This window comes from Capsella rubella, unplaced genomic scaffold, assembly GCF_000375325.1.
Source record: "Capsella rubella cultivar Monte Gargano unplaced genomic scaffold, Caprub1_0 scaffold_7, whole genome shotgun sequence".
Taxonomy (NCBI): domain Eukaryota; kingdom Viridiplantae; phylum Streptophyta; class Magnoliopsida; order Brassicales; family Brassicaceae; genus Capsella; species Capsella rubella.
Window position 1 is genome coordinate 11845999 of NW_006238917.1, and position 17729 is coordinate 11863727.

At 30.7% G+C, this 17729-nt stretch overlaps 3 protein-coding genes and 1 long non-coding RNA gene across 4 annotated transcripts; 3 read left to right on the forward strand and 1 right to left on the reverse strand.

The window, feature by feature from the left end:
* Positions 1–3384: 3384 nt before the first annotated feature.
* Positions 3385–3814, forward strand: LOC111829732. The gene has a single exon (XM_023779747.1). The coding sequence runs from the start codon at positions 3401–3403 to the stop codon at positions 3584–3586; it is 186 nt and encodes a 61-aa protein (XP_023635515.1). The 5' UTR covers positions 3385–3400; the 3' UTR covers positions 3587–3814.
* A 1113-nt stretch (positions 3815–4927) lies between these two features.
* On the forward strand, positions 4928–5217 carry LOC111829741. Its single transcript, XM_023779777.1, has one exon. It carries the CDS (start codon positions 4928–4930, stop codon positions 5114–5116), a length of 189 nt encoding a protein of 62 aa, XP_023635545.1. The 3' UTR covers positions 5117–5217.
* A 1586-nt stretch (positions 5218–6803) lies between these two features.
* On the forward strand, positions 6804–8270 carry LOC17879400. Its single transcript, XM_006284896.1, has one exon. It carries the CDS (start codon positions 6804–6806, stop codon positions 8268–8270), a length of 1467 nt encoding a protein of 488 aa, XP_006284958.1.
* A 6815-nt stretch (positions 8271–15085) lies between these two features.
* LOC111829612 lies at positions 15086–16756 on the reverse strand. The gene is made up of 2 exons (XR_002832989.1): positions 16598–16756; positions 15086–15566 (listed from the first exon to the last, which is right to left on the reverse strand). It is a non-coding gene; the product is annotated as an uncharacterized LOC111829612 (long non-coding RNA).
* Positions 16757–17729: the final 973 nt, after the last annotated feature.

Genomic DNA, 17729 nt, shown 5'->3' on the forward strand with positions numbered 1-17729 from the left:
GTTGGAGATGCTATTAGATCCGGCAAATCAAACTAATTTAGAGTTAGTCATCAAAAATCATATTTAATCAAACAAAGAGAAGAGATAAATGTTCTGAGTGGTACGTAATGGAGCCTTATCATGAGTAGACTTCTCCAAGTACATACATAACAAAAACTAACATGACTTTTTCTTCATATTTCAAACCTAAATAACGGTTCTGAACAGTGGTTCCATGATGATATGCCACATTTAAAAAGAGCATTTCAATTCGATTTCATATATAAGTAACTAGATTTGTCATGATATGGATTCAAAAGACATCATTGACATAACACAAGTAAAGGCGATATAAACATCGTTTTCAATACAACCTTTATTCTTGGATTTTTGATTTTTGTTGAAATGGTTTTGGTATGATGCTTTCTTACAATGTTTGTCCTTTAACTTTCTGTACTGATTAAACACATGCACATTGATCAAATAATAATACATTGTATTAAAAAGAAATAGAAATGACTATATGTTATCACGACGAATAATTAGTTGATATTCTCGAAATTAGTTGCTAGCCAACCGAATGAACCACACTCATCGAAATTATCAGGACGAGTTATTAGCTCTCACGTGACTAAGCCCTCTTTGGCTCATTGTCAAACCATCGTTGATATGGTTGGATCTATGTTGTCTTGTCGACTTAAAAACGTTTCTAAAAAATTAGAAGAGCTTCCGCAATCATGTATCTCACATACCATTGAGAAAAAAGATGGCTGAAACTGCTCAAGTGGAAGGATTTTCAAAGATAGTGATAAAAAAATTTCCGGATGGTCCGATGGCTACTACTTTCTCAATAAAGGTTCATCCAAGCCTTGCAATAATTACATATCACCAAACCATTGTCTTTTCCTTAACCGATAATTAATATGACGGACTATCTATTTTTCAATCAATTAAAATCAATTATCTACGTAGAGCTTTTTTTCCTACGTATGATGGCTATTAATTATATAATTAACTAGGAGTTGACCCGCGCGGAAGCCTTGCAATAATTACATATCACCAAACCATTGTCTTTTCCTTAACCGATAATTAATATGACGGACTATCTATTTTTCAATCAATTAAAATCAATTATCTACGTAGAGCTTTTTTTCCTACGTATGATGGCTATTAATTATATAATTAACTAGGAGTTGACCCGCGCTCCGCGCGGGAGGTTTATAATTTTGTTTCGTTGATTTTGTATTCATATTGTGAAATTTTATTATTATTTTTAATTGATTTTCAAAAATATTATAATTATTTTCTCTTTAACTATTATCTTTCAATACTCAAATTTGGATTAAAAGCATTTGATTCAATTTATGAAATATTATTTTTTTTCTTTTTGATCATGTTATAAACTAATATTTCACTTTCATTTTATTTTTCCTCTTTATAATTTTATATATACAATTACATAAATTTTGTTTTAGTCTACCATAAATTTAAATTTTACTTCCATTCTAAAACTCAGTAACATATTTAAAATATTAAATTATGATCAATTTAAAATGAAAGTTGAATTATATTATTACCACTAATAAAAAAATTAAAGTATTGTTTTTCTTATTTTATTATTTCATTTTTTTACATAATTTATTTTTATTTATATAAACTTTCTATTAATTAAATAAGTAACATAAATATGCACTAAATGAATGTTTTAAATTTATTTTAATGTTTAAACAAAAATGTGGCTTAGGTGGATGCTTAGGTGGCATCATGAGAAGAGAGAAAAAGCTAACTTTATATATATAGATACTTATACTCGTATCATATTGTCTTTTTAACGAAATTTGAATTATCTATATATACATTTTAAAGTATATTTTGTACTAAAATCTATTTTGGTTTATAACATTTATTTTGTAATATTTGCATAATTAATTACTTACCATCTGAGTAAAAAGAAAAACTTAAAAGTAAAATTTGTAATTAAATCACAAGCAAATCGCAAAATTGGAAACTAATATTAATTACATTAAAAAAATTCTAAAATTTCTCTCTAATAAATCGAACCTCTCTCCAATATATTTATATAATCTTATTTTTTTAAAAATTTATATTATTACATAAAACATATGTATAATAAAAATACAATATTCCGCATATCTTGCAATTAAAATTTTTGAAAACGGTTATATATTACTCAAAAGATTAAAAAAAATGTGTGTGCAACGTCTACTTAAGGCAAAATTTTGTAGATTATAGTTCATAACCATTATAAATAGGACTATTATGCTTCCTACTACAAATGAGCAGAAAACTTGATTTCTGAGGCATCCAAATTAAAATTTTTATTTGGTTGAATCCGTTTATTTATTTATGAAAATTAAAAATTTAAAAAAGTTTCAAAATATTATCATTTTAAATTTTAAAAATATTTAATATTATTTTGTAAATATTAAAACTGTTAGAAATTTCCGATATTATAATAAATAATTTTAGCTTTATAGAATATTTTAAATATTAAAACTCTACAAAATTTAATTAATAGTTTAACTCAGAAAAAAGTTTAGAATATAATTAATATGATTTAAAATGTTTGATTTTACATAATAATGATTATATTTTTCTTACAAATTGCCTACATTTCAAAAATTTTTACCGGTTAACTTAAAATATAAATTATGTATTTAGAAAAAAAATTGTAGGATTAATAGTTTTACACGTGTCATATATCATGTTATCTTTTCTGATTCAATTTCATTTAAATAAATAATCAATTAGTATAAGATATTGAATTAAATATATAACCTACATGTAAATAAATTATTTAGTAATTAAACGCCTTCAATATATGTAGGAGCATCCATCATTAAGAATAAGAAAATCACTTATGTTGATATTAATAAAAAAGCAAAATTTATATCATCGATATTTTAGGAAAAGCAAAAGCAATGAAATATTGATCAAAACAAATCTCAACACTTCAAAAGTTTTAGACCAAACTCAAACATGTCTTTCTACGCAGCTCTTCTTCGCTTGCTTAAGTTGCTTTGGTCAAAAACATGAATCACGGATCAACACAACCAACACAAACTAGAAAATCATTTTTGTGGTTATTGAGAAAAACAAAAAAACCATTCATAAATAATCGTCACGCAGTCTTGATGAAATGACAACATAATTTACATGCATGGAGAGTCAAAAGTCCTTGAGGTTAACGTATACGAAGACTTGTCAAAAGGTACAACAGATTAAAACTTGCTTGGCCAACAAGGTAAGATGTCACTTTCCAAAAAAAGAAACGTCTACAATAAGAAGACTCAATGACTTCTTTCACTCACACCATCCTCTTATATATACATTATCTGACATACATAGAATAGTGGCTTAAATTAAAACTCAACACTTCAAAAGTCTTAGAACTTCAAACATGTCACTCTTCACACTCTTCTTGGTTTGCTTTGGTCAAAAAAATGAACCACGGATCAACAACACAACCGACACTAACTTGGAGGTCTTGTCTTTAAAGAAACCAAAAAGCAAAACCGAGTCTCCGACAACTCCCACGATCGTCGTCTCTTATTTTCCAGTAGGCTCCAACCTTTCCCGTCTATAAGGAAATAAGAACGACGGAAACTCAAATTTTGTAGTGATGAGAAGACAATGACACGACCAAGAATGGATATGAGATGAGGCTAGTTACTTTTAGTCCAGTCCAATCTTGGTTTTTTTCTTCTTATAGATGTTTGATTACGTACGTAATAGACCAATCAAAGAATATGTTTTATGGTTTATTATTAGATTTTAACATGTGGTACACAACACGACCAAGAAAGTATATGAGATGAGGCTATATATATACTTTGGTCCAGTCCAATCTTGTTTTTGTCCTTTTTATATTGGTTTGATTACGTAAATAGACCGATTTTGCTTTTGGTCGAAATTTTTTGTATTGATATTGTATATCTCGATGTCACATAATTCGACCATGTAAATTGTCTTGTCAAATGATACTAAATAACAATAATGATTTGGAAATCCAAAGTGGATAAAAAAAATTATTTTAGTACTGTGGAAACTTATATATAATTATGTATATCTTGAATTTTATACCTAAATCGACATAGTTAAATTATGCATAAATCAGTTGATTATTTTATATGCAACATTTTTATTTTTTTTATATCCAAAAATACGGTAGTAAGCTTATTTTTTCAAAAGTACCCCAACAAAGTTTTATTTTTACAAAAATAACACAAACATAAAAATAAATTTTGAAGGGTGTAAAATTTCTTTTTTTTTGGTCCGGGTTGAATATTTTAAATTTAGAGTATAGTTTTTAGGGATAGTGTTTAATGTTTAAGATTTAGAGTTTGGTTTTTAAGGTTAAAAACATAATTTTAGTCTTGTGGTAATATTGGAAAAAAATAAAATTTAATTTTGGATAGATTTAACTAACAGTTAGTTGTTTAAAAAAAATTACTTGTCGTATTTATGAAAATTTCCCTAATTTTACCAATATCATTAACCAAAATAATGGATTTTTGAAAGAATTTTTTCTTACTAGTGAAAAACAAATATTTTTCTTGATTTTTTTTTCAAATTAAAATATATATATATATATATATATATATATATATATATATATTTTGTTGAATAAATGTTACATTCGTTGATAAAATGTTTATATCGATTTCGTTGGAATATGGCTTTGACTATAGATCCTTAATAGTCTTCTTGCTAAACAATTATATGGGGAGTCAAAAGTTCTTGAGGTCCAAGTATACACATTAATAATGAAGGACACGAAAATATAAGTCACTTTCCAGAAATAGACATCTCCTAAGAAGATTCAATGAACTCCTTCAACATCCCTTAGTATATATTTACATATATCTTACACTTATACTTAACATAAAAACTCAACACTTTGAAAATTTTTAAAACCCAAAAAGAGATGTCTCTCTTTACACTCTTCTTTGCTTGCTTTGTTCCAAACTCAAGTTCACGAGTTAACACAACCGACACTAACTTGGAAGTCTTGTCATTGAAAAGACATAAAAGCAAATCCGAGTCTCTAAGAAGTCCTTCTCCTATAATCATCGTCTCTTATTTTCCATCAAGCTCCACTCTTTCTCGTCTGTAGTTAGATTTGTTTAAGTTTGAGGAAGACATTGACACGACCAAAAAAGGATACTATTGATGCAGTCTAATTTTATTTATGTCCCTTTTGTTCTCGTTTGATTTTGTATTAGACCAATCAAAGAATCTGATTTTGGTCGACACTATTTGGTATTTGATTTTTGTTTTGTGTAATTATCGAATTCCATAACCAAACAAAAAAATTATATATCGAATTCTATTAATTAATAACGTGTGCAATGGCAAATTTTCAAGTGAAATTGATGGAATCTGATCCCTTTAATTAAACACCACAAGCTGTGTCAACTAAATTTAAATCGTACATGTGGCTAGGGAATCCATATACATTTCTTTTGGAAATACGAACATTTTGTATATATATATATTTTAATTTTTAAAAATACATTTTGTATATTAATGTGTACTAATTCATTTTTCCCAAAAAATAAAAAGATGTATTCATTTATAAGGTTTCTTGGCCGTGGCCATGCCTTTGCCAGTCCCTTTTGTTCAAACGACCAAGCTGTATTTATTATGAGCCCAAGAAATCAGAAAATTATCAAGACCGATTATTTCTCATTTATTTCTCATTATCAGTAGACTATATTTAATCCGAGCTACACAGCGGGACAAAACTTTTTATTCTTATATTCTAATTTTCCTATTATGCTAGAATCTGTTTAAAAACTATTAATCTTAATTAAATCATTTTAATTCGACATGTCTGATATTGAAATTGTTAAAAAAAAAATAGTATAATGGAGTTTTAACTCGTTTTGAAGTATTATACTAATGATATTTTTTTTAATATTTTAGTAACACGTTCCGTCATACAACCCATGTATAAATGTTAGTTTTAAAACAAACATAATTTATAATAATTGTTTTTATATGTATTTTGCATAGTTTACATGATAGTACTAGCATATTGATGTAGTTTAGTGGTAAATGAATTACTTTTGTAAAATATAACGCGGAGTCCGAAAATTTCCTCCGACATAATTTGAATTAAATATTCTCCCAAAATCCTTGCAAATATAATATACTAGATTATATATTTATGTATCAGTACTCATTTTTAGGACTCAAACCATTGAGGATGCTATTATGGCTAAAAATATTTTATTTTATTTTATTTTATTTAAGTGGATTTGATATAAGAATAGTGGGTTTGGGTATTATATGGTGATCCAGTTAGTGTGGTTGGATTGGTAAATAATTGAATATATGAAGGATCATCGTGTCTTTTAATATTTTTTTGACTTAAAGAAAATATAAACAAATATCATCATTATAACAAGAGTAATAGAGAATTTGTTTTTAGTTTAGAGAGCTTGCGAGATTAGCATAAGGCTCAAATCAATAAAAAGTTTTACGTACAAAGAAAGTAATCAGATACGATTACATTATTATTCTTTACTTTATAGTTTCTATAGCAACCGAATCAGGATTTGAATGAATTGTCTAAGATTGTAACATAGCACATTTGAAAAAGAAAAAGTAATTCTTATGGACTTAACATTTTCATCAAGCATCCATCTTAAAGCCAAATATATCCTATTCTTCTTTGTTGTACATACCTATATAGAAGGAGAATAACAATTTATCTATTTATACAATGCTATTGGTTTATAGTTTACACATCAAATTAAAAATCCCACTTCATTAAAAAAGTCCACTACAACATCGTAATGCATTTTGCATCCGATCACCCTAGACACATATTTGAAGAATCTGCATGCAAATCGAGTGATGCAGTTTGCAAATTATGTAAAAGTGAGGTTTCTTTAGAATCTTTGGCATATTATTGTCGTGAATGTAGCTCACATTTTCACAAGGATTGTCTCACAATAACTAATGCAGAGATTCATGAGCATACTCTAACTTTTATACGTAGGGAGATTTATTTCCCATGTGATGTTTGCGGGTGGGATCCTAATGGTATGGATATGTACGGATGTTTACAATGTGATTTCTTTCTACATAGACAGTGTATATACTTACCAAAGGTTATAAAGCTCACACGTCATTCACATCGTCTCTTTCACGTTTTTCGTATCTCTAGTGGCGATAACATTTGTGGAGTTTGTCATTCTCAAGTTGATGCTGGATATGGAGGATATTGTTGTATTGAGAAGACATGTAATTATGTTGTCCATTTAAGCTGCATAATTCGTTTCGATGTGTGGGATGGGAAAGATCTTGTAGAAGAACCTGAATCAGAAGAGGTTGACTCTGAACTTGACCTCGCGCCGTTGGTGGAAATAGATGGAAAATCAAAACGCCATATTAGCCATGAACATGACCTACTAAGACTCGACATGGATGACAAACAAGAAGGTGGACAAGTATGCCAAGCATGCATCCTACCAATTGAATATGGTGGTTTCTTGGACTGCAAGCAATGCGACTTTGCTCTCCATGAAGTGTGTGCGAGACTTCCTCGGAAGATGGAACATGGGATACATATTCATCAGCTAACCTTATATGTCGAGACGTGGAACTACGATAATGGGTTCTTCACTTGCTCTGTTTGTAACCAACACTCTTGTGGATTCATGTACAAGTGTAGCCAAGAAGAGTGTGGGTTTAAAATGGACGTGAAGTGTGCTTCTTTTGCGGAACCATTCAACCATAGCCTGCACAAACATCCTCTTTATCTAGCAATATACTATGACGAATTTATTTATAAGTGTGTAGGCTGTGCCCAATCTTCAAGGTATGCAGCAACATGTTACAATGAATGTTGGTTCTCCTTGGAATTCAAATGCGTGAACTTACCAAAATCAGTAAAATACAAGCATGACACTCACTTACTCACTCTATATTGTGATAAAGATTATTCAAAGAGATATCAAGATCAGCTTGAGTGGTGGTGTGAGATTTGTGAAGAAAATATAATGAAAAGTAAATTTTGTTACACCTGCCATGATTGCTCCACCACTCTTCATGTCGAATGCATATTAGGGAAATACCCTTATTTGAAATCTGGCCATAGGATCAAAGTAAGTGGTTTCGAGGTCGAGATTGTTCCAAACAATGGTGTTACTCGGCCGATTTGTCATACATGTCAACATATTTGCCAAGACAAACAAGTTTTCAATGGAAGAGATGATGTATGTTTCTGTTCTATCAATTGTATTCGTTCTAACAAATGAGTCATGTACTAAATAATGAGTACTCCTTACAATTTCAAAGTTAATTAAAAAAAAAAAACAAAATTTAAGGTCATAAAAGCTTTGCATCCGAACAATGATTACTATTATCTTTTTTACCAAACAATACAAGAGCTGATAAATAGATAATGTTCACAAATCAATACAAGAGAGTATCAGTTGAATTAAGATTTACAAGTAAAGAATAAATTGATCACTATGGAGTTTGCTTTATGTAGAAGCATACTATAAATCCATAATTTATTATATCCCTTTCTTTGTTTGGACATTTGAACCCCAAACGACAATAGAATCATTCATACGTTTCAGAAAGGGAACATATATATATATATATATTTCCTTTGTAATCTTATATTATTCATTTCCTTTATAACAAAATCATCGATATATAATAAAGTTTATTACAATGATTTTTCGTCTGTTTGTATTTGTTTTGATAAGTTATTTTTCACTTTTTGTTTTCAGACTAAGTGTAAATAAAACAACGAAAATTCATCTGAGCTGGATTGATTTTTCTTGAGTTGGAATCTTGGAACTACGTACAATTAATATATTATGTACTACAATAAAAAAAAACATCTGAATAACGCTATCTAATAATATTATAGCGTTGTATCATAATAGATCAAACACTTTTGATAGTGGTTTTCTGTTTTGTTATCGTATTGTCGTATACAATAGCACTTATTTATTTGGAGTTAAATATATTATATAATAGACTATACTTCTTTGTCATTAGTTATACTAGATTGTGTACCCGTGCATTGCGTGGGGTTTTAATTTAAAAACTCTTCTATCCATATTAATCTTTGAGCATAACTATAATCATTCAAATTTTTAAAGATAAAAACTATATAAGTAAACACAAAAATAATTTTCTTAAGAGATATACAACATATATATTATTGGCAATAGTGTTTTCTTGACAAATAAATGTTTAATATTATTACATGGTAACAAAGATTACTTGAAAAAATTTGCGAGAAGAGTAAATAGCATCGACAACCAGCTCATGATCCTAATTGTAGATATCCTTTATGATTAGATGTTGATATAAATATAACACCTATATATATGACAAAATTTACCGAGCCTCATATACATCATTAGGTGTAAAAATAAATATATAATATCATGTCGCTAAAGTAGGTTTAGCAAACTTGCTTTATCCATCTTGAAAAGTGCAATGTGGTAAAAGAGAACTCTCGACCAAGTCATGAATGTGTCTATCTTATCTCATTTCTATAACTAACGGTTAAGCCCGACTTTGAATATAGTAGTGTGTCTTGAGTTTTTCATTTCACACAATAGATGGGATCTCAAATATTTCAAAATTTAGTCATATACATTATCTTTTTAAGTTATAGTCATTTATATTCAATCGCTTTTAACTACTAATTCTTTTTTGATCTTCTATAATGCACTTGTTACCTCTCGACATCTAGTTTATTTCTACCTTCTATTAACTCTCGCATACTATATATTGAAGTGTGAGTTACTTTTTAAAAAATATCATAACAATTTCTTCCTTAATAATAGTCCATTTTGGGTTAAAAGCATTTGATTCAGATCATGGGATATCAAACTTATTTTTCTTTTAGATTATGTTATAAATGAATAGTACTACTTGAGAATAAGTAAACTTTTTTTTTGAGATATGCTACACAAATTATATATCATTTTACGGCTTACAAATCACTTTCTCTATATTTTATTGTAAAACTCATGAATAATGTGATAATTAATTATTTATTATTTTAGAATATGGATAATAATGTTTTTCTAATTTTTCTATTCTTAATAGAATTTCACGGCATAAAGTGTGACCTTTCAAATTTAGAGTATTTTAAATTGAGTTTAGTAATCTTTTTTTTTAGTTTAAATTTAATTAAAAAATATGTAATATTGTTTTTAGAACTTATGTTTCACTTTAAATTTCTTTTTCCTCTTTAAAATTATTAAAGTATAATTACAAAAAATTTATATTATTCTACCATGCATTTAAAATTTACTTAAATTTTAAAACATATTACCACATTTAAAATTCCAAAGTATGATTATTTTAAAGTTTGTTGTTGTTTAGAGTTTGAATCATACTATTATTGCTAATAAAATTCTCATAGTATTGGTTTTACTATTTTAAATTTAATTTATTTTACATATTTTAATTTTTAATTATTTATTTATTAAAATGAAAAGAAATTATATGTTAACATTATGTAAATTTCTTTTTTCTTTATCTTTAATTTGTATTAACTATAAATAACATATTACGCACTACATGAACATGGGTTATGGAAGAGGCCAAAAACCCAATTTGGATGTAAAAGTGTTGGGGCTTAAATTACAAATTAACAGGCCAAAAGACAATAGAGTGATGAACAAAATATATGGGTTTAGATGATTTGTTGGGCTTGACACAAAAATTAGAAAAAATGCTGATGTGGACAATTTTAGAGGGAGAGAGAACTCTCCCATTATATATATAGATTTTCAAAAACTATTATTCATATATATATATATATATATTTATATATATAATCGAGTTTTTATTTTTATTAAAAGTATATACCTCAAATTTTCATTATAAGCAACATATTAATCAATAACAATAATTACAATTCTTTAATAAGAAATTAAAATGATCTGTATTTAATCAAGAACAATATTGAAATATTACAAAGTGAAAGCAGTAAAAAGCATCATGTAAAACCAATTTCTCTGTTCAACATCTCTCCCCTTGCAACGCCTCAGACTGTCATCTCTCCCATTGGGCTCCACGTTCACTCAACCCATAGGCCCACCTCTCTTAAAAGACTCCATGTTCTCTCAGTCCGTGAGCCCATCCATATTCGACGGTCGGTTTGCTATGTTTTAGAGGCTTTATAGACTTTTTTACCGACCCTACAAATCACCACATGATCTTTCTCTATGTTTTGGCCTCATGGAAGGTAAACCATATATTCTTGGATTTCTCCAACATAAGAGCGTTTAACTCTGGAGTTCTCTCAGGACACTTGATCGAAACGATAAGTGCACTTTGGTGATGAGATAGGTGGTCAAATAAATTTATTTTTAAACCTTTCCGCAAACCAGGGTCCCATGTTTCCGAGTCCCTTGACTTTAGTAATAACAATTGATATCGAGTCAGAGTTGTAACAACCCGCCCAGTGGCATTCCGCCACATGGCACACCCCGCCACATGGCACACCCCGCCACATGGCAACCTTACAGCGCTGCAGCGCATTGATCCTAATCTCTCTCGTGTGGGCCCAAACTGCGCAGCCCTCTGGCCCGCAGCCTCTTGGCCCACTAGGTCGATACGCTGCATCGCTTGTAGCTGCCATGTGGCGAGGTGTGCCATGTGGCAGGGGTTCCCACGGGACGAGTTGTTACATAAAAGTCGCCGGACAAGCTGTTACCAATTGATAATTGGAAGAACCCATCCTTTTTTTTAAAACATGTCGACCGGATTAACCCAACTAATTGTAAACCAGCTAAAACCAGCCCTAAATCAATTCAAAGTCAATTAAACCACACATAACATAACTAGCAAAAGACTTAAGCACAATCCATAAAAATAATTCCACTAAACCAACTAGTTCAACAAAACATTATTCCAGAAACATAAGCACCCTAACATGCTATTAAATTCCGTTCTAAACACCATAACAAAACCAACAATAATCTAAAACACCAATGAGCGCCTAGATCATCCTCCTCTCCTTGCCATGATTCCACGGATCACACTTTGCTTTTACCTGCATCAAAGAAAGAGATGCATAAGTATTTCATAAATACTTAGTGAGGCAATCATCCCACCACTGGCTATACACACAAGCACATTCAACCATCATTCAAGAAGAGAACCAAACATGCAATAAAAGACAAACAATAAGTCGCATCTGACTATCGGTGTCGATCGACACCCACCACTGGTGTCGATCGACACTCGCTGTCGACCCTCGCGGTCGACACCGGGCTCGACACTCCATTCGCGAGTCGTAGCTATCCTCGCGGGACAAAACATTGGTGTCAAGCGACACCCACCACTGGTCTCGATCGACACCGCGCTATGCAGTCACTCCAACTAACATTTTTCGCTGGATCTCCTCTCCAAATCACCACCTTGATATGGGCGAGTCTGCAAGGGGTTCCACAGGCATCAATCATCATATAAACATCCAAACAAGCAAAGGAATCAATCAAACAATCATCGAAACACCCAAAACAATGATCAAACGTGCTTAGATAAGCCTTGGTCATGCACTCACCTCTTAAACAAGAAAGAACAGCAACGAAACAGGGGCTTGCAATGGTGGAAACAATCTCCCACAGACACCAAATACCACAGATCAACCTTTCTCTAGCCTTGAACCACCAAGAACAAGCTTTGATCTCTCCAAAAACCCACTCAAAGGCACCAAAAAGGATCAAACTCACTCTCTCTTCTCTCTCAAACTCACAAAGCGACAAAGTGAAGTTAAAAGAGAGAAACAACGCTTCAAAGATTATAAAGTCGACCTAGGTTTTCCCCCAAACTGAGTTTTAATTGAACCGACGATTTAAAATTAAACCATCGAACTAAAAATTACTGGTGTCGATCGACACCCAACGTTGGGTGTCGATTGACACCACCTGAAATTCCAGACACGGGCGTTACAAGAGTACCTGAAAGGACAACGAAATTTACATGGAGAATCAATAGTTCTTGAGGTTTATGTATAAAAGACTTGTCCAAAGGTACATAATCAAAAGCACAACGAAACTGATTAAAGCTTGGCAACAAGGTAAGATGTCACTTTCTAAAAAAGAAACGTGGACAAAAAGAAGACTCAATGACTTCTTTTACTCACACCATCCCCATATATATATATACATCATATGACATGTGTAGGGGCTCAAATTAAAACTCAACACTTCAAAAGTCTTAGAACTTCAAACATGTCACTCTTCTTGGCTTTCTTTGGCCAAAAAAAATGAAACCGACAGTACTAACTTGGAGGTCTTGTCTTTGAAGAAACCGAAAAGTAAAAGCGAGTCCCTGAAAACTCCCACAATCGTCGTCTCTTATTTCCTAGTTGGTTCCAACCTTTCACGTCTATAGGAAATAGGAATGATGGAAACTCAAATTTTGTAGTGATGAGATGAGGCTAGATACTTTTAGTCCAAGTCCAATCTTGTGTTTTCCTTCTTATATTCATTTGATTACGTAAATAGACCAATCAAAGATTATGCTTTTGGTCGAAATATATAAATATAAATATATATATATTTTTTTTTTTTTTTTTTTTATAAACTCTATCAGCTGATCCTGTCAGCTTCGGTAGAAACACATCGAAGTTTTTCAGGTAAACCAAATTTTGGTAGAAATATTTTGTATTGATTTTGTATATCTCGAATGTCACGTAATGCGACCATGTAAATTGTCTTTTGTCAAATTGATAATAAATAACAATAATGACTTGGAAATCCAAAGTGGATAAAAAAGTTATTTAGCACTGTGGAAACTTATATATATATATATGTAAAATAATAATTATATATATATGTAAAATAATAATTATGTATATCTTGAATTTTATGCATAAATCGACATAGTTAAATGATGCATAAATCAGTTGATTTTTTTATGCAACATTTTAAGTTTTTTTTTATATCCAAAAAACCATAGTAAGCTTATATTTTCAAAAGTACCCTAAAATTTTATTTTTACAAAAATAACACAATCATAAAAGTAAATTTTGAAGGGAGTAAAATTATTTTTTAGGTCCGGGTTGAATATTTTAAATTTGGAGTATAGTTTTTAGGGATAGTGTTTAATGTTTAAGATTTAAGAGTTTGGTTTAAGGTTAAAAACATAGTTTTAGTCTTGTGGTAATATTGGAAAAAAAAAAACTTTAATTGGTATTTTGGATAGATTAACTAACAGTTAGTTATTTTAAAAAAAAATAAGTTAGTCGTAGTTATGAACATTTCCCTAAATTTTACCAATATCGATTTATTAACCAAAATAATATGGATTTTTGAAAGAAGTTTTTCTTACTAGTTAAAAGCAATGGGAAAATTCCATAAAAATTCCCCATCTAATTTTAATTTGGAAGTTTAATACCCAATGTTATTTGGTTGGAAACAAAATGCATGGTTTATTAATTTGTTGTCTATTAATACATCAAGTATATAAAAATTGTCGAATCGAAGAAACCGCTTAACAAACGATAATCAGATTGACAGAATCACTAAATCGGGGTTAATGGAATTACACTAAACTTAGGGTTTATCGATCCCAATTCGAATTGGGGTACTAGTAAAAAAAACTCATATAGCCACTTGGATATTCCTGGCTGAGCTTTAAAATTCGTAGCTATTAGCCAATATAGCCACGAATGTTCACGAAAACAATCGTGGCTATAGCTTCGTAGCTTATTTGAATTCGTGGCTTTTCCTGGCTGTGTAGCCACGAATTTGTCACACGTGTTCCGTAGCACCAATTAGTCACGTATTAACTACGTAATATTAGTGGCTAGTTTTGCCACGAATTAGCCACACTATATTTGTGATAATAGGAAGCCACGAATAAACATAGTGGCACTACCGTAGCATGTTTAGTAAGCTACAAATTTATATTGTAGCATTATCGTGGCATGCTGTACCCACAAATGTTTTGAAGCAATCGTGACTATATAGGTTGTTTCTATTTCCGAATTTGACAAATAAAATTTGTGGCTAATTATATATTTAGAATTTTTTTTATTTTTTTAAATCTAAATAAATATTAGAATTAAAACCTGAATCTGAAAACTAAAATTAAACAATTTTCAAATTAAATCCTAAAATTAGATTAGCAAATTAAGTTAAGTAGTTTACAATTTTACCAAAAGGTTTCAAAAGGCCTAAAACAAACTACTTCTTATAGTCCTAGTTAAGTACGCCAATCCTCATAAGAACCACAAGCAGCAGGAGCAGCAGCGGCAACAGCGACGGAACGGGGAACAGCAGTAAGTTGAGGGACAACTGGAGGTTGAGAGACAAATGGAGGTGTAGAGACATCCATAGTAGGAGAACCAACAGCGGTAGACGAACCAGCCGAAGTAGGAGAAGGAGCAGCAGTAGGAGGAATAGGAGGGGCAGTAGGAGGTAGAGGAATCCAATAGACTTTAAAACGTGAGAGAAAAACTGTCGTTGTGCAACCAACTTGTCGTCTACCTTGTCCATGCCAACCTTCAACACATTAATGTCACTCTCCAGACCAATGATGCGCATCTTGTTGTTGCAGCTCTTGTAAACAAGTTGGAAACAAGAAGAAATTTAGAATCATTTCATCTCAAACACAAGTTATGACACAAAACTTAGAACACATGAACTGAAGAGACAAGAGATAAAGAATCAATAGATCACTCTGTCCCAATCAGATCCGCCTTATGAATATAACCAATCCAGTCTACAACACCAACTAACAAAATCAGAAAATCAAGAGAATGTTACAAAATACAGAATATAAAACATCATCTCTAACACAAGTAACAATCTGTAATTGAAATCCTAATACTATTTAAACTCTTATTAGAACACACAGACAAAACACATGAGGTGAAGAGACAAGATGTAAACAAGCAACAGACCCCTCTGCAAAAATGCTAACACTTCTGCAGTTTAAAGGCTCCACAGAACATAGGCTCAACAGCTCATTGTCAGACCAGTTACGACTTGTTAACTTTACTCAACAAGAATCAACACAACATAGACTCAGTTAAGCACAAGTGTTAGACAAGATACGACTTATTAATTATACTCAACAAGGAACAACAGAACATAAGACTCAACTTATCTACCCATTTTGCAATACCAAACCAAACAAGTTAACAATTTCGAAATCAAATATGTAATCACTTCCACAGTTTATAAATCAGACATAATCAAATGTAAAACCTAAAGCTAAGTTTAAATATAAGCGTAACAAGAACTTGAATCCTAGACAACATTATACACGACAACAAACAGATGTACAAAGGTAGAGAAAGAGTGAAATAGAGCAAAACATGAAATCAAACAAACTTCCACAGTAATCGAACCTTAGAGAACCATAAGCACAAACAATAAGAGAATTTAGAAGAAACTGAAAACGAAATTCTAATCAACACAACATAGAAATCGTGCAAACAAATGAACTAATCAAACCATAAACAACCCTAGACATCAACAATAAAACGGATCTAAGTGAAAAAAAGAGGAGAGAAACAAAGCCCCGAGAAGAAGAGTCGCAAACAACCCTAAACTCCATTGAAATGTTTGGAGACGAAGAGACATACCGGCTGAACCAGAGCCGGTTGTCCGGTGACGACGCCGGTCTTTCTGTTGGCCACAGATAGTCATGACGATGGTTGCACGAATCAGAGAGGTAGAGACTAGAGTTGAACAAGAAAGAAGAGAGGAATCGGCGAGAGTGTTGTTGTTAGGGTGTTATTAGTGGGTGTTATTGAATAGTGTATTTCAATGTATTTTAAAATCTGCTGTTATTCAATTATGTATTTGATAAAGTACAACACAATCCACTGTTATTCAATATAAGTTTGATTTTGTTGTATTTTGGTTGGAAAGGATTTTAATGTATTCTTTTGTCTAAAACATGAGTAAAGCAAATACGTGCCTTTTCTCTCTGATTTTGATGTACTTCATAGAAAACTATAACCAAATAAATATTTTTAAAATTATTTCTTCTTCTTCCATTTATAACCGAGAACCTATAAAGAACGTAAGGAATTTAAATGATGAATAAGTGCAAGATCCACCATGGCATCTTCAAGCGGAGAACTTTGCTGGGAAGGAGGAAGAAGAAGAACTACAATCATGACTTTAAAAACAGAAAATCAGATGCTTCATTAGGAAGATAAATCCACATATCCCTTCAACATTTTATTTGCAACATACTAAATCTTTTATGTTTTTTGTTATTTTGATCCTTTTCCTACGAAGAACCGATGTTGCCGTCTCGGAGTCGTCACGAAACAAACGTAATTTATATTAGTAAACATAAAAATGCATAGTTACTTTTTTTTTAATGAATCTATAATCTGATTCATTATAACACAGATTATAGATTACAGAGCAGTTATAATATAGAGCAGTTACTTTTTTAAATTAATAACTATAATCTGTAGTGAAAACAATTAAAATCCATCGGTTTTGTAATGAATCTATCAAAATCCTTTTAAGTACTTTCAAATTCAATTACTTTAAAATACATAGAAATCATCAATTCAATAAGTGGGCCTAATTTGGTTAGTGGGAAAATAAAAAAATCTGGATGAGTTTGCAAATTTTTGGTGGGAATCTGAAAAATTCTCAAAATCATTTTGGTGGGAATTCTAATACTTCCAAAATGCTTAAAATTATTAAATAAAATATACTCTTTATAAATGATTTAATGGCTACCTATACTAT